Source organism: Protopterus annectens, chromosome 9.part0, assembly GCF_019279795.1.
Source record: "Protopterus annectens isolate FY-2018-M chromosome 9.part0, PAN1.0, whole genome shotgun sequence".
Taxonomy (NCBI): Eukaryota; Metazoa; Chordata; order Ceratodontiformes; family Protopteridae; genus Protopterus; species Protopterus annectens.
In genome coordinates, this window is record NC_056743.1 from 1,269,894,306 (window position 1) to 1,269,918,456 (window position 24,151).

Consider the following 24,151-nt stretch of genomic DNA (forward strand, 5'->3'; position numbering starts at 1 on the left):
ATATTTTACACTCAAGATTTTCGCTCTCTCTTTCTGTCTCCCTCTTTCTCCCCTCCCTTCTCATAATACTACATAATACCTTAAAGAGACAGACTTATAGCAATACATTACAGTTACATGTAGCTTACATTAAAATGCATATGACATTTGTTATGCCTGTGACTTACACTGGATAAAAAACACACTGATAATTTATGTGTTGATTATTTTTCATTGTTTAAATATACTGGCAAAATGATTATCCAGAGAATGGGAAAGGCAGGGTGGGTACACAATGAAAAACTTTAAGCAGGTTTCCTTCCTTTTCTGACAGCTGATATTATCTTTTGCAGATAGCAATGATGCTGAATTAGAACTGTCAGCAGTGCGGCACCAACCAGAAGGACTTGACCAGCTGCAGGCACAGACAAAATTTACTAAGAAGGAGCTGCAGTCCCTGTACAGAGGATTCAAAAATGTATGTAAATGTTGCAGATCTACACTTATAACTGCACCTGAGGGCCATGAGTGTCTGCCATTTAAAAAATTCTGTTTTATTAGATTATAGAAGACAATTTAAAAACAAAGGGACAAATGGAATGGATGCAACTGACAAGCATGCCTGGTACTGTTGATTAACACTATAGTTGTATTTCTAACTTAGAGATGTCCTATTTTCAGAATTCTCTTGCTGTCTGTCTCACATTTCTGATCGTTTTGCCGTGCTTCTTTATTTGTACCCTTCTGTAGCTTGACCTCCACAACAACTTCTATTTAAATCTGCAGTATGTACAAGAAGTTCATAAACAGAATCAGTAACAATGGTATTAAACCTGTGGGAATTTTCCTCATACCCCAAGTGGTCTAACAGCACAGACTTACCTGGATGCACTCTTCATCTTGTAGTTGTTCTTAGCTATTACCTCACTCTATTAGTGTACTATGATCCCCCAGTTTCTCAACATGAATGTCGTCTTCACAATCAATATCATATTTCATCTTAATCTATAATGGTTCCTTATCACTAATGCAATTTCTATCAGTGTGACATTTCATCTTGTGTTCCTAGGGGCTAATGCCACTCCATCATCTGAGCCAGCTCATGGTATTAATGTCATGTCTGCCAGTGTGGCATCTCATCTTGTGTTGTTTCTAGGGGCTAATGCCACTCCATATGTGCCAACAGCTCATAATGTGGTTCTATATCGCTAACACTATTTTTTTCATTGTGACATCTCATCTTATGTTCTTAAGGGCTAATGTCACTGAGCCAACTTGTACTGTGCTTTTTTATAACCATTGCCACTTCTTTCAGAGTGACATCTCATCTTTTGGTCCTAGCTACTAATGCTGTTTCATCATCTGAGCCATCTCATACTGTGATTCTTTATAACTAATGCCATTTCTGTTAATGTAATATCTCACCCTGTGTTCCTACAGGACTAATGCCATTCCACCATCAGTTCCAACTCATACTGTGTTTTAATAGTTTGCAATAGTGGCATTTTAGTATTGGTTTTATTTATTTTTACACCAGAATGTCATGCTTGAGATTTTTTTATAAAGTTGTTAGGGAATAAGCACTCAAATAAATTTTAACTTGAACTTGATGTAGTTTGCAGAACTAGTGTCATCCCATACGATAACTTCTCTCAAACTAACACTATTTACAGAAAGGAAGTTTTCTAACAGTGCAGCACAGCAGAATTGCTTGTAAATTATTACCATTGTTTTGATTATGTTGTTCTTGTTATCCATAATTTGAGACATTTATGGATGAGTCCAACTTAAAAATGTTGAACAGTGGTGATTTAACATGATAAGAATGAATATGGTTAGCGTCTATGATTAGTCCCCAAATCTTTAGACAAAACTGATCAGCAGAAGCAGTATTTATGAATGTTAGCAAATAAGCTAACTATATGCCCAAAAGAGACTATTCAGTAAATTAATTTGCTTGGGCTTTGTTAAAAGGACAGTACTGAGAGGTAAGGATTAGTCTTCTGAAAGCTATAAAAATAAAAAGTGGTATCAGTGAGCCTCAGTGCTTGGTATAGACATGGTTTGTTTAATGTATTTATTACTCATATTGCCTGGAGAAGGTAAAAACCAATTTAACATTTACGAATGAGTGAAAATCTGATACAGTGATTCAGGATGAGGTATCAGTCAAAGTAGGGTTTTATATAAAGTAGACAGGTAGACAGATTCTGTTTAATGCCTAGATGTGTGTGAGTATACATACAGTAACACTAAATATTCAGGGAAAAGCCACTATAAAGAATAACTCATAGCATCTGCAAACAATATATCATAACATCTGGGTTATAGCCAGCCTATTCATTCCTAAAGACAGAAGTTGCAAAAGCATTTTCATCTTCACTGTGAGGTACCAATACAGGTCTCATTCTAGAATGCATATTAGGTGCAAAGCTGCCTTTTATATATCCTACATTGTTTGCTGTTCTCTTTGTTTTCCAAGCCAAATCCCACTCTTCTAAATGAAGGATATTGTAGACAAACTGTTCTTTAGAAAATATTTAAGCAGAGCTTGTGTCATTACCCGTGCCAACTGTATAAAAAACAAATACACTATCCCTGGGATTTAGAAAGGCCTACAGCAACACAGAATGTTTATCTTGGAAGCTTTCCATATCTCAGTAAGCCTTGTTGATTCTCATATTGGTCTCCCACTATGTTTTACCCCTAATGGGAGCCTTATAGAAGATGTGACCTTACAAGTAAGAGGAGGTGAAGTGGCTAATTCTAATTAGTTGTTTTTTCTAACTTGGAAATGTTTGCAAAGTCTGCTTTACACAGAGAGCAATTCAGAGAATAATTCAGCTGAATAAAACTTTACTGTAGGAGAACAGCAGTCATGAATTCACTCGTATGGGACTACTCACTTTACAGGAAAGTCTATTGAAGGGGGTACAGAAGTTCCTCTGTGTAAGTGTGTCTGTATGTGCATATGTCACAAAAGGAAATACTGCCAGCCCAGCTAGCTGGAATTCTGTAAGTAATTATACGTCATTTGTGAATACTGATATGATTTAGACAGAAGTGTATGTAAAGTACTGAACTAAAATGTAACCACAGCATGCCCTGCTGGCTTAGAACAGAAATGTATACAAACTATTGTAATAGTGTAAATGTATATGTTTTAACAGTAGAAACTAGAACATAGAGGGTTAACTTCCAAAACTTCAAAAAAATAAGTTGAAATGAAATTGTTTTACGATTGTGCTATAAAAGTTATTTCAGTTTCAGTTCAGTAGCAGACACAATGTCTAGAGGTAGAAGTTTTTGTATTGTCTTGGAAGAGAAGTAATTACAAGGTTTGAGATGCAGAAGTGTTTTATTGTTTTATGACTTCCAGGGTCTTCAAACATCTGAGATATATGTATTTTTCACACAGAGATGTTAAATTCTGTTTCTGACAAAGGGAATTTAGCTTGGGAACTGGAAGTTAGGTGACAAAAAGTGATGTCATCCAAGCTAACCCAGCAGTAATATTTGATATTAATTTAAAAACTCTCTCAGAGAGAGATTGTGCATTTTGTATTTTGTCTTTGACCTGGAAACATCCACTCATCACCACCTTATGCACTTCTGCCTGCATGTTGTTCTGTAAGTAAGTTTTTAGGGCATAATAACTATTTTAGATTCAGACAGGAATATAGTAAAGTATAGCTTAGATGTTTTCTTTATTTATTTGAGACTGTCCTGCAATGTTGTTTTAAATACTTCCTGTGATTTTGAAATCTGAAGTCACTGTGAATGCATATTTGGTATTGTCTTGTTATTTTATTATTCTTATTTAATATATTTAAACCTATTTTTGTGGCTGATACTTATGAGACATCTTTAAGTTCTTAGGGTACTTGCATATCTATATGGTGACACTGTACAGGCCACTCCTAAATAGCCTTGCTCTTGGTCAGACTACCATTTGGATAATAGTAACATTGCACAGTAGGATAGGACACCCTTTGTTAAGGTCCTTAAATAGCTGATAAAGAGTTGGCTGGTGACAGTCAGAACTACCTTAAAGTCTGGGCAGAAGGGGGTATAGCTAATAAACCTGTGCCAGCCTTTCCCAGGCATGTGTGTGTGTTTGTATATCAATTAAATCTGAAAGTGTGTGTGTGTCAGCTACTTGGGCAGGGACACGAAGCACTGGTTGGACAGAGAGGGTGCTGGAGGTTTTGGCTTGGCCACTCAGCTGAGATCTCAACCTATAGCTGTGCCAGTGGGGAGTTTTATTGGACATCTGGAGAAAGAGCGATAACCCAGCCCCAGACTCACTGTGATCTCTGTGTTTTCTTAAGGGAAATTGCAATTTACTGTGTGTGTACTTGTCATCTTCCCAATGGTAATTATAGCAAAAAGAAATATTAACAAAAATATTACTACTGGGTTAGCTTGTTAGACACACACACACACACACTTTGAGATTTGGTTGATATTGCTATTGGTGAGGATTGAGGCTCCTTGATGAGTGGGCCAGTGCAGGGGCTTCACAGCATATGTGACTGTGCATTTGTGTGTGTGTGTGTGTGTGTGTGTGTGTGTGTGTGTGTGTGTGTGTGTGTGTGTGTGTGTGTGTGTGTGTGTGTGTGTGTGTGTATGTCTACCTAAGTGACCACACTACAGAGGTTAAGTAAGGGATTTTCAGTCTGGATGTGTATGCATGGGTGTGCATGTGTCTGTTTTATTGGTTTTAATACAGTAGGCAGCAGATGCTGAGTCTGGATACATGGGGGCATGTTTGTGGATGACAGTATGAGAGAGAGTGTGTGTGTGTGTGTGTGTGTGTGTGTGTGTGTGTGTGTGTGTGTGTGTGTGTGTGTGTGCGTGTGTGTGTGTGTATCTCTCTCTCTTAAACATTTTTCCATCAAAAATTGAAAACAATTGCTAACCAATAATATTTTAGAGCATTTCAACCATAAAAGAGCATTATAACTATTGTCATTGTAATCCATCAATGTCCATACACATCATTTGCAACCACTTTGACTGCATACACCTCAAGTCTGATGATGATTAGAAAAGCCTAAAGAAAGTATTATAAATTGGTTTATACAAATGCAAACTAGTCTTGCAAAGCTAAATTAATGTTCCTTTAACTTGGCTATGACAGTGGGGTCAGTCAATTTTATTCACAGAAAGCCAAATTACCTACCTGCTATAGGTGTGTTGTTGACTGTGTACACCTCACATGTCTATAATAATAATAATAATAATAGTAATAATAATAGAGTAATGTATCATACAAACACAAAGTAGAAGTAGAAAAGTTTTCCAACTTAATTCACACAAATGCATGGTAATCATCCAAATACAGATGAATGGCTAATTAAAATGACCATATGATATAAGAAATCTAGCTTTCATAGGTGGCTCCACCACTCCTTTTCAGCAATTATAACAATTTTGTTAACTAACCATACCTTAGACATCTTATTGTGATAAAAATGCAACGGACAACTGCAATGTATTTCAGGTTTGTTTCATAAAACCACTTAGCAGCCGCAGTAAAGTATTCCAACTTACTTCTTAAAAATGCGCATTACACCTGTAAAGCCAGACTACAGACTTTTTAGAAGGAGCAGATAAACAGAGGGTAAGTTAATTTCATCCACAGATAGGTTTGCCCATCACACCCACCTAGCAGTTATAACCACTTAGTAAACACAGTACACGTAAAACACATTTGATTGTCATAACAATAATGATCACAATACATTTCTTGATTGTTTCACACAAACAGTAGTATACACAGTACACACAAAGTAGTCAGTGTATTCCAACTTAAAGATCATATGAGAATATTTTTGTTAATATTTCTTTTTTCTATAATTATGCTCTCATTATGTAAGGTTGGTATTCTGATTATAAAAAGTGTTTAGTTTAGTTACTTCAGTGAAGATATGCTTATTAAGTTTAGTAAACATACTGCAGGCTAAACAGCTGTCCAGTTACTTTCTGATTCCATGCCATATTACATAGAATTTTAATGGTGTAATTGTTAACACAGACAGTTTGATAAATTGTGGTAAGTAGTTGTTTTGTGTAGTCTCTAGCAGATTTCAACACAAATGCATTACAATCATTCAGGCAATAACTCTACAAGTAAATGCAGTTATATTCAAGTAAAAGCAAATTAGAGCAGAATACGATTCCTTGTAAAGTGTATAATTATTGGCATACAGTATAATAACATAGATGTAACACTAATAGTTGTCTACTTTAGAATAATCAATTAATTTTCATAGATGCAGAGAATATTCCAAATATTTTCATTCTAGTACTAGTTCTTTCAAGTCTAAATGATTTGCATTCTCCCAGTTTTCTTTCTAAAAGTGATAACACCACCTGAATAGAGGATTATGATTGGGTCTTAGATCATAACCAGTTTCATATGTGGTCAAGACATGGATGTCAAGAAAGTCACCCTAAGAGAGATGCCCGAGGGGTGAATCTTGGCATCCATGTCAATAACACATAAAAAAGGCTATAATTGGAGATATGATCATAATTCTTTCATGTGCATGGAGTTTTTCCTTTTCCGTTCTGATGATTTCTTTGTATGCAAGGCCTTTGATCCTGAAGCCTTTGCTGAAGGACAAAACAAGCTTATTATCAAAGGGTTACTTCCCCAGATCCAGATGAGGATAAGCATAGGAAAAAAGGTAAAGAAAAAGCCAAGTCTAGAGATAAGGACGTTGACTCCAAAAAGCATAAAACTCTAATGATTCTACTAACTCCATGGTTTCCAAACTCCAAAGAATGGAGACATCTTCTTTAATGCCAACTAGTTCTGCTGCATCTGCTCCAACAATTAGGAGCCTATCATTATTTTGGACAAGTCTCCCAAGCACCTTGTTGACTGCTCTAAGATGAAACTTTCTCACCTTCCATCTTGGATTCCTTCACAATCTTCTATGTAGTCCTTCTTGCCCTAAGGGAGTGTATTGGAAATGGATTGGGATTGCATGATGAGGGCTTTCTTAAGGCACAGATTGAAATGATGTCCTCCTGTCCCATTCTGTTTCAAGAGGTGGAACAGGTTGGCCTGTCTTCTCACATCTTTTCTCCCTTGTCAAATTTCAGACCTGATGGTTTTGGAAGAGACATCACACCTGGATTCTGCATCCTTGGCACCAGTTGGCCCCTTGACCACAGCACGAAGAACTTCAAATTTGAGTCAAGACCCTTGGAGTTGCATGGATCTCAGCACTGACGCTTTGATGATAAATGTTCATCACAATCCTTGTATCGTTTCCACATGGTTACCTTCTTGGTATTGGAGTCATTGGCAAATGAGACTGTGGCATTGATCCCCTCCTTGGATCCCTCTGCTAAGTTGAGTTCAGGGATCCTCTCATCAGTGCCACCTATTTCTTTCTGGGTGGTAGTAACTCCAGTACACACTGGGGTTTTTCTATCTTAAAGCAGTAGGGTCACCCTTCAAGGTTATGGGAAAGATTATAGTTGTGCCTCTGAGAACTGGCATACAGGCTTATTCGATGTTGGCCTCATTTCTGGACACTCTTCCATGATCATCATATTGATCACCGCTGCAGTAGCCTTAGCTAAATGGGTTATATCCTGCCAAGGATATAACAACCAGCCAGCTTCCAAAGCTTCAAGGCACCTTCCTTGCCCCCAAACTGTCAGGCAGCTTGAGCAGAGGTGACTAAAAGACAAACACACACCACAAAGCCACCAAACTCAGCATTTTAGGGGAAATGGAAAGAATGAATTCGACAAAAATAGCGTAAACATAATTTTTTATCTAAAGATGAAACCAATGCCCTTTATAAACATTCAGTGATTTGTACTAATTTTAAGAAGTTTGTTTTTATTATTATAGAATCAGTTTCCTTTGATTTGAGAGGGGGAGACTTTAAGAACAAAGTTAAACTAAAAGAAACATTGTAGCAACTTAAAATTGGGGTTGACAAGGCACCTGGCTTTAATGAAAATGTTAACATCAAATGTTTTTTGAAAGACAGAAGGTTACAGTTGTTTAAAAATCAATGCATTTTTTAGTATGTGTCTTTAACTTAATTGGTGTGTTTTATTACATAATTGGCAGCAGATAGTCATTGGATGGGCGTCTTTTAAATATTTCCAAGTTTTATGGTTGATTTATTCTGAAGAAGTCCTTGTTTGGATGAAAGCGGAAATAAAATTGTTTTACGCTATTTTTGTGGAATTCATCCTTTCCATTTCCCTTAAAGTGCTGAGTTAGGTGTTTTTTTGGTCTGAGTTTTTTAAGTTACCACCTTCAGTTGGGACTATTTTTTGTAGTTCTTTGACTAAAAGACAAATCTGGGCTCCAAGCACTTCAGAGCTTTACTGCCACTGGAGAGTATGCTCATCTAAGGCTTTTGATGATCAACGGTCAGGTTGATGCTGTGCACATAAGTTCCCTGTGTAGAAAAACTTCCATTTACTAAATAGTGTTTGTGTGTTATTACTTTCCTCTTAAGGAAAGCTATTTTAAAGCTAGGAGGTTTGTGTTTTAATGGAATGTCGCATAACTGTATTGCACTTTTAAATGTGAGTGCTCTTTTTTCCTGTCAGTTTAAAAGTTATCACTGAAAACCATTTTTTCTGTGGAGAAATTATATTTATTTTACTTTTTTGAGACTGGGAAACTCCTTTAAAGTGTGCTTTTTATTCTGTTTTTCTGTGAAAAAGTGACTTTACCGGCATTTGCTGCTTGTCTTCCCTTCCCATTCAATCCCATGGTCAGTCTTTCTTCCAGCCTCAAAAAGAAAAGGTTAAGCAAACAACTTTTGCCACCACAGCAGGCTAGCATTTTGCCTCAGTTTCAGGTGCGTGACTCTGTTCTGGCCATTTATTCTGTCTCAGACCACTCATCTTTTGTCCTAGATCTCTCTAGTATAGCACCTGCCACTATGGACCAGGGGTTAGATACATCCTCTGCAGCTGTTGGGGTCTCCTCAGTGGCAAGGGAGAGCTAAACACGTGTCAACAACTCAAGTTTAAGTAGGCATAGTTTACTGGGTTTGGCTCGGGGTTTAAGTCAGGCTTGATGATTCTTGTAAACTAGTTTCTGGTAAAAGAAAGAGAGATACCTCTCTTCCTGAAGAGATTCAAGATTCTGAATCTGAACAGAAAGATGACGGGACAAATACAGGGTTTTTTCATCAGATTTTTCAAATCAGACTCAGAGGAGAGCTCAGTTTCTAATTCTTCCTGTAGGGATTTTGCTTTCTCTGAGACTATTCCTAGAATCAGCCAGTGTTTTCAGTGGGAGAACACAGAAATTTTTCAGTCACTCAGAAAATATTATGAATTGTTACAGAAGGAATTTCCAATATCTACACCCATTCCTCCTGTACTGTCCCCTTTAGAGGATGTGTGTGTTACCGCCTGCAGTTTTCCTGATAGTCAACCAACTGCCCCTAACAGGCAGATAGAATGTATAAAGTTCCTCAGTTTTTTAAGTTTTAAACACTATTCCCAAACCTGACCTAGCAGCTATACATTTATTTGATCCTGCTGCTACTAAACACTTAGTTCATTCCAATTCTAATCTTCTGATAAGATTGGGAAAATTATTGATAATTTATTTTTATTTATTTATTTTATTTAACATTTGTTGACCGGGAAAGTCCGACTAGGTTCCACAGATCCTTTTTTCAGCACAGGCCCGGGGAGAAATGCCCCAGAAGTATGGGGAAAAAAGTATATACTTCTGCAACCTTGATTTTCAGAATTGTAAATTATCAGACTTACATGCTCAAGTTTGCTCTGACTAATTATGAAAGTATGAGGAATGTTTTACCTGCAGTTTCTTCATATCAGGAAAAATCTGCTTTAAATAATTTAGTTTTTTTCTATTGCACAGGTCGCTGCTCATATGGCTGTGTTAATACTTCTTCTATGGCTATAGCCACTGGTACTGTTTTGAAGAGGTTTGCAGTGTTGCATTCTCAAAACCTCCCAGACAATGTTAAAATTAAGATTTTAAATTCTCCTTTGGATAGATATTTAGTTTTTGGCCACTCTGATGCTGAGGTGATTAAAAAGTGTGATGAAAGGGAAAGATAATCTAGAGAATATCTAAAGATATTTCATCCCTCCTTTTCCAAAATTTCTAAGGGATTTTCCATCTAGTCTAAAGTGTTCAACTGCATCTTTTCTGTTGCATTTATTACTGCTTGTTTATAGCCTGTCTAAATTGTTAAATGTTATTCTTAAGTGTTATAGTAAGCACTTAGTTTTTGGTTTAAGCACTTGGGCTTTAGGCCCACCCCTTAGCTCTCCCTGGTCTTTCTCCCTCGGATTCTGACAAATATGGATGGACAATTTCCTACAGTTTCTCTTGCCAGTCTGGTTGATATGGGCATCCTGAGACAGTGTAGCAACTGCCTCATGTACATGGACAACCATCTACTGCTACCACCTAGGAACACAATTTGTGAGAGATGCAATTACATTAGGAACCTAGAATCCAAGTTCTCTCCCCCTCAAGCCAGTATATCTGACACCGAAAAGGTTATCAACACAATCACTACACCTCAAACATCCCCCACACCTACACAACACACACCTACATATGCTGAGGTCCTCCACATAAACATACCCAAATAAAGGAGACCTCCGAGGCAAAATCACACGCAATCTCCACAGCCCTCCACACCACATACCATGCATAGTCCACACACCTGTGCCTCACGGCCACTAAGGCTTCACCATAAACCCAACATATTAGCCATAGGAGACTCCATTGTGAGACACACAGATGTGCTTCTCACCAGGATGGATAAGGAGAAAGTCACGGTTAGTTGTCTGTCAGGTCCCAGAATCCACCACATTACATACGCACTCAAGTCTCTTAACAGGTAATATTATGACTCTGTTATAGTTTATGTTGGCATGAATGATGTGACATGTACCTCTCTGGACTATATGAAGAGAGGCATGATTGAGCTCACTGATTAAGTGTCCCAGACAGGTATGTCCCTAGCCTTAAGCAGCATTCTGCCGTCACCCAGAATGATGCCTGAATACGAACAGAAAATGATTGACTTTAACAAGTGACTTAGTTTCTGGTGTCTTTCCAGGGGGATCCAGTACCTGACAGCCTAGGAAGGTATGATCGACAGACCACGATGCTTTGCCAGAGATGGCCTGCATCTGTCTCACCTGGGCTTCAGGCTTCTGCAAAGGCTCTTGCCTCCCCTATAGTGCCTTTTTTAGGAAAAGTTGTTGTTGTGTCTTTTGGCTTTTTCTCTGGTTAAGGGGTCGCCACAGTGGAACTCCGGTCCGCTAATGATTGGCAGTAGATTTTTACGTGCTGAGTTGCCAGCTCTGATGCACAACCTTCAATGAAGGTACGCCTATTCACGCATATCTCCACACAGAAGACGTTCTAGCTGAGAATCGAACGGGACAACGTCTTACTGTGAGGCGACAATGCTACCACAGCACCACCACCACCGCAGGAGGAAAAGTGATGAGGTTAAAACTACCAACATAAAAATTTCAACAAAACACAAATTAAAGGTTATGCTGCTAAACGCTAGGAGGCTAAACATGAAACTGCACTCATTGGAAGCATTCCTAACCCTGGAAAATGCTGACATCTGTGCAGCCACAGAAACCTGGTTCAAAGCTGTGGAAACCACCCCAGCCTTATGTGATTATTCATTCTATCATACATTCAGATCCCAAACTGTGGGCACTAAAGCCAAAAGAGGTGGAGGTTCAATATACATTAAAGACATACACACCTCCAGGCTGTTCAAACAGTATGACACACAGGAAACATTCCAGGTGTAGTTAACCATTGCCAAGACCCCTATTCAACTCATGGCTAGCTACCTGACCCCAAATCTGATTCAAGATACCCAATCCACCTATTTGGACCTGTTTGAATCTATCAGGATTCAACCCTATACCCTGATCCTGTGTGACTTTAACTTCTCAAACATAGATTGGAAGAACTACTCATGCCAGAACACAAATGCCCAGAGATTCCTTGATTTTGTCAATGCAAATGCCTTGGAACAGCTAGTCGATACCCCCACAAGAGGTGATAATATCTTGGACTTGGTATTAACCAACAAGAGTAATCACTGCAGCATCCATATGTATCATCCTCCCTGGTAAGATCCAACCACAAAGAGGTTACTTTCAAAGCCAACATCTCTCCCAACCGCCCTCTAGCTAGGATCAGACATAAAAACTTTTCCAAAGCTGATTACAGCCTCCTGAGTGATGGTATAAACAGCTTCATAGCTCCCCCCCCTCTGTAGGAACTGGCACCAATATCCAAAACTGCACCAAAGCACTATACCAGCATTTATATAGCTGCATGGAATCAGGAATACCCAACAGGACTAAATCATCCTTTGCAAGGAAGAGCAAACCTGTCTGGTGGACATCTGCAATAAATAAACTCTATAACAAAAGGAAAAAAATTGCTAAGACCAAGAAGGAGTAGGTGCCCAACTGGAAGTAATGTCTCCTTAGCCTGAACTAGCAAATAAGAGCACTACTGAAATACTCCAAAGCAAACTTTGAGTCCAAATTGGCCACATCTAATAGACGCAATCATAAGGCCTTCTTCACATATATCTGCAACCTCAAAGGAAGCACCCAGATCTGTTCAGAACTGGTGGTTAAGGACACCACATATACAAATGCCATAGATATAGCAAACTTGCTGGCTGACAGATTCAGTGAAAACTTTACTCCTCTGTCCCCCCATCAGTAAATCAGGACATCTCCAGTACCTGCCTGCTTCCCCTTATATCTAGGGAACAGGTCATCACTGCTCTCTCAAAGGCAGAAAAATACCCGATAACATCCCAGGCTGCATCCTACATGAACTCAAGTAGGAACATGCAGCACCATCAGGTACCCTATTCAACCAAAGCCTTGAGTACCGGCTTCATCCCAGCTGAGTGGAGGACAGCCACTGTCATCCCTTTACACAAAGGTTGAGTGTCCACCGATCCAGGAAATTATAGTCCCATCAGCCTAACTAGCCTGATCTGCAAGGCCATGGAACGGATTATCATGGACCTCATTAACAAGGTTCATAGGTTCATAGGTTCATAGGTTCATACTAGGCTATCTGCCCTAGGGCATTTATAAGCCTAGCCAGAGTGTGTATGGCTTTCGCCACCCATTTTAAATTAATTTTGCTATGCCCTTTTTCGAGGTTAGTATACTGTGCCTCTGTCTAACAGTGACACAGAAGTGATACCTGGGGTAAACCTACGATCTCCCATCCACTCATCAAGATTCCTCTTGAAGAGAGTCAATGAGGGACTCTGCCTAACCTGGACTGGGATTTTATTCCAGAGTGAAGGGAGCCTCTGGGTTATGAATCTGTCCCTCCAGCATGTCCTATTTATTTCAGTGCTGAGGTTTAAGTCCCTCGAGCGCGTAGCTCAATGGGATTTGGATTTTCTGAGGTGCAGCATGTCCATTAATTCCGGGTTGGACATGGCTTTATACGTCAGGCACAGATCGCCTCTGAGCAGGCGGTATGCCACTGAGTAGAGCTGGAGTTTCTTTAACCGGGCAGCATACGGCATCTGTTTGAGCCCCTTGACCCTCTTGGTGAGGTACTTTTGGGGTCTTTCCAGTTGCTGCAGGTGTCTGGTAAGGTACATCCCAAAAGGGGCATTCTACTCAATTATGGGCCTGATGAGGGATGAGTAAAGAGGCATGATGACCTCCCCTGATCTAGATGTGAATCCCTTCATGATTAGGTGGGCTATATAAAATGTTTTTCTAACCACTTTGGCCACATGGTTGTCAAATGAGAGATTGCTATCAACTTGGGTCCCCAGGTCCCTAATTACTTCTTCTGTACTTAATGGATTACCACCTATGTGGTAATTTGTGGGCACTTTGTTTTTGCCAAAGGGGATGACTATACACTTTTTGGCGTTTAGCTTGAGGCCATGGCTCTGACACCAGTTGTCTGTTTCTATAAGGCCCTTTTGGAGGATGCTTGTGTCAGCTAGAGAGTCTATTATGGCGCCCAGTTTGCAGTCATCTGCGAACTTGGTCAGCCACAGTCCTTCCATGTTGGCCTGTACCTCCGAGAAATATATACTGAACAAGAGAGGTCCCAAGACTGAGCCTTCTTGTAACTGGTTTGGAGTCTGACATGGCTCCAGCTATTCTAACCATGTGGGTTCTGTCCTTGAGCCAGTTTGCAACCCATCTAGTGACATAGGGGTTTATATTTAAGCTGGTGAGCTTATCTATAATGCCCGAGTGGGGTATTGCATCGAAGGCTTTTGCGAGGTCCAGGTAGGCTGTGTGGACCACCTTCCCCTTGTCAATGGCCTTGGTGACTGTTTCAAAGAAATCGACCAGGTTTAAGAGGCAGGATCTGCCCTTAACAAAGCTGAACTGGGTAGGATCCAGTGTCTGTAGGTCCCCAATATCTTTATTTATAAGGTCCATGATGATCCTTTCCATAGCTTTGCAGACCAAGCTAGTGAGACTTAAGGGGTGATAGTTTCCAGGATCCGTTGAGGCACCACCTTTGTGGAGAGGGACCACTGTTGCTGTACGCCACTCTTTGGGTACATATCCTGTAGTAAGGCTGAGATTGAACAGTAGTTTTATGTTTGGGTTTAGCTCTTCTTGGAGTTCATGTAGGACGCAGCCCGGGACACCGTCTGGTCCCATTGATGCTGTGTTTCTTGCTTTGGAGAGGGCAGCTCTTACCTGAGCATCTGAGATGTCAGGGGGGCAGCACTCTGCTGGGATAGATATTAGCCCTTTTGGTGGGGAGGGGAGAAGTTTGCGCTGAACCTGTCAGCTAGGATGTTGGCAATGTCTGTGGGTTCGGTGTATTTTTTGTCATTTTGGACTAATTCGGAGCATATCTGGGAATTCCCACCCAGGTTCCTAACATATTGGCAACCTCCAAACACTTGATCCCACACAGTTTAGCTTCGACAAGGGGAGGTCATGTCTGCTAAATTTGGTCGACTTCTTTGAGACAGTCTCCAAAACCATGAATGAGGGGAAGATGGTGCAGAACACCTACTATTCCCCACTCGGGCATAATAGATAAACTCTCTCAACTAAGCATCAATCCATATGTTAACAGATGGCTAGCAAACTGGCTCACTGATAGAACCCACGCAGTCAAAATAGGGAAGCCACCTCAAGCAGTAGACCAGTAACAAGCAGCGTACCCCAGGGTTTGGTTTTGGGGCCTCTGTTATTTGGGATGTACTTTTCTGAGGTGCAGGCCAAAACCAGCGGCTATGGCTGACCAAGTCTGCAGATGACTGCAAGCTGGGTGCTGTCATCAATTCCCTTAGTGATGTGGACATCCTCCAAGAGGGTCTCACTCAGACAAATGACTGGTGCCAGAAACATGGCCTCAAGCTGAATACTAAAAAATGCATCATCATCCCCTTTGGGGAGAGTGATGTCACCACAAATTATCACATTAATAACAATGTCCTAAGCACGTAATCAGTCATGAGGGATTTGAGCACCCAGGTTGATAGCAACCTGACTTTTCACCACCATGTTGCTTCCATTGTACAGAAAGCCTTCTACATGGCCCACCTCATAAGTAAGGGTATTTCATCCAGGGACAAGGCAGTCATAACATCCCTGTATTCTTCCCTTTTAAGATCTATTATTGAGTACAGCGCCCCTTTCGGCATGCACCTCACAAAGCACATGCAGCAGCTGAAGAGACTACAGAGGTTCCTCACCAGGAGAATCCAGTGCCTCAAACATCTACCATACACAGATAGGCTAAAAGCCCTATTCCTCTACTCAGTTTTAAACAGACTCCTCAGAGGTAACCTATGTCTGGCATACAAGGCAATTATGGACACCATCTTGATGGGACTGCTGCTTATCCGCAAGTCAAGCTCCACTCAAGTAACCTGCACTTGTGGCCTGGTCTGTGACATCAACAAGACTTGTTGGCAGGACAGAGTTGTATCCCAGAGATACCCCATCTATGGAATAGACTCCCTGTCCACATCAAACAGAGTACCTCTTTACCCCTTTTTAAGCACAACCTGGATAACTGGATGGGAAACAGAAAATATACCCCTGGGATTCCACCTGTGTCCCTGCTGGACAGGGGCATTGGGTGCTGATTTGTCTAAACATGGGCTAAACTCTTGGCTAGGCTTATTAGGGCTTCAGGGCTAATAACCTAGTAACGTCTTATGATCCTGTGATCCTATGCTCTTAACTTCTTGTTCAATTTTGGCAAAAAGTAGAATGAATATCTCAACAAAATACAAGTAAACAGACATTTAAGCAGAAATGGCAAGGGGGTTCCAAAAAGAAGCCTTGAACTTCCTAAAAGCAAGGACAGTCGAACAATTCTAAATGTCTGTTCAAGTGGCCTTGTGACCCCCTCCCACCCTGGCCCTTTTTTCTTCCAGAAAGACTGAATATCCATTTTTTTCTTGGGGAACAGATAGTTGCAGACAAAGAATGGCACACTGGTGCAATGGATAACATTGTTGCCTCACAGCAAGAAATTCACCAGTTCAGTTCTTGGCTGGAGTGTCTCCTGTGCAGAATCTACATGTCCTCCTTCTGTTTGAGTTGTTTTTTTTTTTTGGTTCTTCAGCTTCCTCCCTCATTATAAGGACATGCACTAGGTGGATTGGAGACACTAAACTGGCCATATGTGTGAGTGTACATGCGAGTGTGTGATGTGAAATAGCTACCACAGCAAAGCTAGCCCCCACCTGGTGGTGTGACCCTTGGCTCTAGATGATTGTCACTGTTGAAGTGAAATCCTGATCCCATGTACAAAAATGGGGATAGGGGTTGTGAATGGATGGATGGATGGATGGATGGATGGATGGATGGATGGATGGATGGATGGATGGGTTCTGTAGATCATTCACCAATGTTACAGATGGCAGTGGAAGGAAATTCCTCCTTTCCAAGGGGTCATTCCTCATCCTCCAGATCAGACCCATTTGTTTCCACTAGCTGTTCATTATATGCTATCCCAAGGAGTGATAGAACCAATTCCTCCTTCCCAGGTGGGAAGTGGTTTTTATTTAAGGATGTTCTTAGCGCCAATGAAAGAAAATGCTTGGAGACCGGCTCTGGATCTTACCTTCCTAAACCTGTTTGTGATTGTGTCCAAATTCAAAATGATGTCACTTCACAACCTGTTACCACTTCTTCCTCTTTCATGTTTCCTGGTAACACTAGACATAAAAGATGCTTATCATCACATCCCTATTAATCCAGACTTCAGACATTTCTTAAGGCTTTTTGTGTCTGGATCACATTATCAATTCTTTGCCTTACCCTTTGGACTATCCACTACACCAAGAGTGTTCACAAAGAGTCTAGATCCAGATATAGCTCATTGCAGGCTACAGGGTATCCACATTTTTCCATATTTAGATGACTTGCTTATTTTTGTAGTCTTTATTCAAAGTGTCAGGAATTTCTCTCTCATGGGTGTGAGGTCTCTTACACAAGCTGAAATTCCAAGAGAACCTTCAAAAGTCTTTCTAGACTCGTTCACGCAGGATTGTGTTCCTGGGATGTCAAAAAAAACACCTTAGTTAAAAGAGCTTTTCTTCCACAGAAAAAATAGATCTATATCTACAAATATTTCTAAGGTTGTCCACTCAAACTTCAGTCACTGTGATGGAATATCTCATTATTTTGGGTCTGTTGGCTTCTACAATTATCATGATATCCCTGGAAGGACTCCATATGAGAAAGATACAGTGGTGTCTGAAGTCTCTTTGGTTCCAGCACCAACACCCTTTGTATTTTTGCATACCAGTGCTCATATGTGTCAGAAGAGAGATCATTTGGTGGAGATGACAGACATCTTTAAATCCAGATCTAGGTCTACTCTTCTCTTCCCTGATCCAAAATAGTCAGTCTCCACATAAGCCTCAGACTTTGCTTGGAGAGTAGTTTCAGGAGGGATAAAAGTGCAGGGTGTGTGGGACGCCAAAGACAGATTAAAGCACATAAGTATTAAAGAGATGCTTGCCTTGATCAAGGCATTCAACTCTCTGAATCATCTTTGGTCCCTGGGACATCTTCAAGTGGTTACAGACAATACCATAGTCATGTGGTACATCAACTAGCAGGGGAGAACCAGGTTGTATCCCCTTTGCAAAATAGCCTTGTTAGCTTGGGATATAACTTCAGCACAATCTCACTCTGCATAAATCCTACATTCCATCAGAACAAAACTGTGTGACAGACAAGCTGAACAGGACCAGGGCAGACCCTCACAAATGGAAACTAGATCAGGGGGTCTTTCAACATTTCATCCATCTGTGGGGAGTTCCTCAAGCAGACCACTTTGCCTCCTGTCTATACAATCAGCTGCCAAAATTCTACTCTAAGCCTCCATGCAAGTAGGCCAGGAAAAATAGATGCCTTTTCTTTTCTTTGGACAGGGCTCTCCTACAGAGTTGATCGCTTGGAATACAGACTTAGATGATCAAGATGGCTCCTCCCAGTACCTTCTGGAAGATCTTAATTTCATTGAGATCCTTCAGCTCATGCAACAGCGGGGATCCTGGCCCACAGAGCCACTGTCTCTCCGGAAAAGCACTAGTTTTGCCTGCTTGGATCCAACAAGTAACCTGAAAATCCATCAATCATATTGGACAGATGTCGATGAAAGAATCAGGTTTTACAATAAGTACATAACTTCCATTTTTTTGCAATTTCCGACCGGTGAATGACATCAGTAGAATCAGTGTAATCCATATAAAATACGTATAAACTCAAACTTCATGCTTTTCTTTTGCTGCCGTGCTCCTCAAAGAAGATCTAAGGTGATGTATATTGGAGCAGTTAACTCATTGTTTGTACTAAATTGGTTAATTCTGGAAAGAATATGTGGCTCTGAGTTCTCTAAGAGAGCCATAAGACTTAAATTCACAAAAGTAATGCTGCAATTAACACAAACCAGCTCTGATTCAAGGAAATAGGCTATATAACCCTTCTATAGGATGTTTGTAGGAAGTCATCTTGAGTTTTGGATACTATAAATGGAGAGAGAGAGAGAGAGAGAGAGATAGACAGATAGGGAGAGAGAGAAAACGGTCAATTTACAGAAGATGGTATCCCAATGCATGGTTAAATGTTTGCAGTTATAAGTACAATGTAAGTCTTCCAAATGTGTTATCGGTGGAGGATGGAATCATATATGTAAAACAGCAGTGTAAGCACATTAAGATTTAGGAGAAAAAATGAAATAAAGGTGAGCTTAAATGGCAGAGAGCTGGCAAACTTTTCAAAGGGGATATCAGAAACTTTTAGTTTCCTAGAGAGGTTTGTGACTCGTAGTACACTTTTCCAAGGAGGTATTATGAAGTCTTCTTTCATATAAAGGTTTACTAGTCACTGGAATTTGTTAAGCAGTTCAGATGCATAAGAGAAAGCAAACATGTTAATGGATTTAAGTTGGAATGAAAGAAGTTACAGAGGTTATCAAAAGCAAAATTAGTATCTGTGCACAACCTAGTATTAAAATAAAGCATTTTGATAAATTATTTGTGTTCTGTACTGACAGAGTAATGCATCGTCCTGCAGCTGTGCATAGTCAGGCTATAGTCGACCATGAGAGGCATTTTATCTACTCGCTCACCATACCTAATACCATTTCTGTCATCTGCACCATCTTATCCTACAGTTATTGATCGCTAATTCTGCTTCTTCAGTGGTGCCTTTCCATCCTGTATCATTTTGTTATGAATAAAGTTTTAGTCATTAGAGCAGGTCTTGTGGTTTTCTGGGCTTCTGCCATTTCTATCATCTATGCCATCGCATTATGGAGATCTTTCTGGCTAATATTACTGAACTCTTATTACATCTCTGTGCTATAGTTTTGTATGCCTAATATGAATGTCCACCGCTGCCATTTAATCCATTCCAGCTGATTCAGCTAAACGTATCCATTTGTTTTATTTTACATGGCTATACTTCTAATCATATTCCGGGCATCTGTTTTCATACTTAATTAAATCAACTCAATATGGTTATCAAGCCCTTTGCTGAAGTTAGCTGTTTCTATGTTTGGTCCATGACTTCATTCTTCACTAGCCACCAATGACCTACCCCATGGAGTTGCAAATTAGCCACTGCTTATAAAATATGTGACAGCATTGTAGTACTCTGCCCTGACTACATAAGGTATTGAGTAAAGGATGTGAAATAACTCATCAGGACATCTGGGATAATGTCTAACAATGCATCCAGCACCCATAATAATATCATACATTCCAAACACAGGGATATAGCTAATATACTAGTAGACAAATTTAGTGCTAACTTTACCCTCCTAACTACATTGTTGCCCTCCCTATCCTAGAAATTTTATTTTCCCATTAAATTGTCTTAGAACAAGTTTTGGAATCCCTATCAATTGTTAAAAATAATATTTCTATGAGAGCAGATAACATAGCAGGCTGCATTTTCATCAGTGCCAAATATCCACTATCAGAGCCTCTACTTAAACTGTTCAGCCTCAGCCTATTCAGAGAGTGTGTGCGTTATACTTAAAGAACAGCCATTGTGTCTCCCTTTACACAAGGGTGGCCCCTCTACTGACCAAAGTAATTACATCGACCACAACAATCGTGTATGTAAAGCCATGGAATGTATCATATTAGAACTATTTATGTAGTCATATGAAAACTAACTGAGTTAGAATTCCACTCAGTCTGATTTTGTGAACCTAGTAAACTTCTTTGAAAAGGTTACAGAAACTGTGGACAGTGGTAACTCTGTGCACTCTGTTTATCTTGACCTGGCCAAGGCATTTGACACTATCCCCCATGCGAGTATTACTGAAAATGTAGAAAAACATAACAAGAACTACTAAGTTGTCTACTGGATTACAAATTGCCTATCCAACAGATCCCAGACTGCGAAAGTTGGCGAAACCCTCTCTGAGCACAGAATTGTAATCAGTGGGGTACCACAGGGATCAGTGATGGATCCTCTTAAGTTTGGTATTTATTTTTGCAGATATCCAAACCAATATCCCAGAAGTGTGACTAAGCAAGTTTGCTGATGACTGCAAGAAGGGAATGTTATCTAGATTACTACATCTCTTCTTATTCTCAGTAGCCTACCAGCTACTCAAAGGTAGATTAGTGCATCTGTCCTTATTCTCAGTAACCTACCAGCTACTCAAAGGTAGATTTGTACATCTGTCCTTATTCTCAGTAGCCTGACAGCTACTCAACAGTTGATTAGTACATCTCTCCTTATTCTCAGTAGTTTACCAGCTACTCAAAGGTAGAATAGTAGATCTCTCTTTATTCTCAGTAGCCTACCAGCTACTCAAAGGTAGATTAGTACATCTCTCCTTATTCTCAGTAGCCTACCAGCTACTCAAAGGTAGATTAGTACATCTCTCCTTAATCTCAGTAACCTAACAGCTACTCAAAGGTAGATTAGTACATCTCTCCTTATTCTCAGTAATCTACCAGCTACTCAAAGGTAGATTAGTGCATCTCTCCTTATTCTCAGTAGCCTGACAGCTACTCAACGGTTGATTAGTACATCTCTCCTTATTCTCAGTAGCCTACCAGCTACTCAAAGGTAGATTAGTACATCTCTCCTTATTCTCAGTAGCCTACCAGTTACTCAAAGGTAGATTAGTACATCTCTCCTTATTCTCAGTAGCCTGCCAGCTACTCAAAGGTAGATTAGTACATCTCTCCTTATTCTCAGTAGCCTACCAGCTACTCAAAGATAGATTAGTACATCTCTCCTTATTCTCAGTAGCCTGCCAGCTACTCAAAGGTAGATTAGTACATCTCTCCTTATTCTCAGTAGCCTACCAGTTACTCAAAGGTAGATTAGTACATCTCTCCTTATTCTCAATAGCCTACCAGCTACTCAAAGGTAGATTAGTACATATCACCTTATTCTCAGTAGCCTACCAGCTACTCAAAGGTAGATTAGTACATCTCTCCTTATTCTCAGTAGCCTACCAGTTACTCAAAGGTAGATTAGTACATCTCTCCTTATTCTCAGTAGCCTACCAGCTACTCAAAGGTAGATTAGTGCATCTCTCCTTATTCTCAGTAGCCTACCAGCTACTCAAAGGTGACCTATGTCATGCTTTTCAAGCCATGAAAGACCCAGTCCTATGTAACTTCCATTTTCATTTCAAAACCAAGAGTTCAACAAACAACCATACTAGGGACTAAAATTGACACAAACAAATAAACAAGATTCACTGAAGGAATAGGTCCTTAACTCATTATATTCTCAGCCTGTGGGATACATAACCTCTGCAGGTCAAAGTATTTCCTAGTCTATCTTTAAGGTTAATCTTGGCAATCAGATGCATAGACACAAATCTACAACAGGGTTATCATGTACAGCCCTCCTTCATCTTGGAGATTACCACAATAAAGTGCTTATAAAAGGTTGCAAAAACTTTTAAGTGTGTTTGCTTAATGGATAACCATCGTATGGTCCCTGTAATCACTTGTCTAAAATTGTCCTATGTGCCTAATTAGTTCACACTTATTATTTTCACATAATAGATTCACTTTTTCTACCTTAGATCTATCATGAGAACTTTAAAAATGAATTAAAAAATAACAATAAATGTAAAAGGAAACAACAATATGTATACAACCTTCTATTCTTTAAATGCTCAATAAATTTACTATTTTCTTAAAATAATAGGTGTAGTCCATTTAAAAATAATAGACTTAAAGAATATGCCTTATGATGTGTTTAGAAAGCTTGTATGTGAACTGTAAATCAAAAAAATAATTGTACAAAACCTTGAAGTCTAGGTCACAGTACAGTAAACTATTCTGCAATACCTTATTAGAAATGCAAACTAACATATATAAATAGTTAGAAACCAAAAAGCAAACACAACCTGGATAGCTCGAATGGTACAGCATGAGACTTCATCTGAAAATGGTGTGTTTGAGCCTCGTGTTAAGTAAATGCTTTCAGCTGTCTTTTAACAAAGGCTTCAGGAAGCTATTATGTTCTGCTCCTGATGAAAACACTACATAAGCTGCTTTGAACATGAGATGATGCATAATTAAATAAGGGAAGTTATTTTTGCATTATTTTTTCTTCACTTAAATTTGTTTAGCTAATCTTGGTGAAATTATGTTGTTTTCACTGCTTTTTCTACTTAATTTCCATGTTTGCATTGTTTGCATATGACTTGGTTCAGGTGTGGTTTATAGACTGTCTTGTAGCAGTAGGGATTGTGTAAGTGAGTGCATTGATTGCTGTTGTTTTTGGGTACCAGCTGGTTGAATTGCCGCTGTTTTCCATGGGTCTTTGCTTTTTACTGCCTGCTTTATTTATTCTGAGAACAGCTGCGTTTGAATGTGCTGAGCACACCACGCTGTAGTAATAGCTGCTGAATAATAGTTTGTCTGTAGAAGTGATGTTTCCCTTAGTCATCACTGTAAAAAAATCTTTCTTTTTTTCTGTCTTGGTGACTGACACCAGCCAGGTGAGCATTAATGGTTTGCTCTGACCTTTGTGGAATTAAATAGACCTGCTCAGACTCAAGACTTACTGCCTGGAGTGCAGGTCTGCACATTGTTATTTCCTGCAGACTCAGTCTGACTGCATGATCTCCCTCCTTCCAGCCACACCTTCTCCACCCAAGATCCTATAATAATAGCACTAGCAAGGCTGGAGACTGGAGAGACAACACTGTACCCTTTATTTCATTGCCAGTCTTTTAGCATTTGATATCCTAAGGCAGTGTAATAACTGCCACATGTTCTCTGAAAATGAACTCTTGCTCAACCAAGTTGATTTCATTTTTGAGAGGTGTAAGCACATAACTGATTTCTGGGTAACCCTCTCAAAATCCCATGCATGCATGCAGTCAGCATCATACTATTTCATCCCCAGGCACATCCTCATGCAAAACAGTCATACGCTGATGCCATGAAGACATCACTACCTCAGCCTTGTAGAACTTGTAAGATTAGACATCAGTGAACCCCCCCCCCCAATACATTTACTACACTGAACCCGGCATCAACATGTCACAAACAAAAATGTACCCCTGAGCCTAGCAAGAATAAATCAACTTCTGGAAGCATCATAATAACAGGTGAGTCTATTTTTAGCCACACTGATTCAATACTCACCAGCCCAA

General features: G+C 39.8%; 1 protein-coding gene across 1 annotated transcript in view; it reads left to right on the top strand.

Annotated features, from left to right (window-relative positions):
• Positions 1–24,151, top strand: part of KCNIP3 (potassium voltage-gated channel interacting protein 3) — a 1,359,129-nt gene that overhangs the window by 1,035,749 nt on the left and 299,229 nt on the right. The window contains exon 2 of the mRNA XM_044084193.1: positions 333–457. Within this exon, the coding sequence (XP_043940128.1) occupies positions 333–457 (125 nt within the window). The remainder of the gene's footprint in view (positions 1–332; positions 458–24,151) is intronic.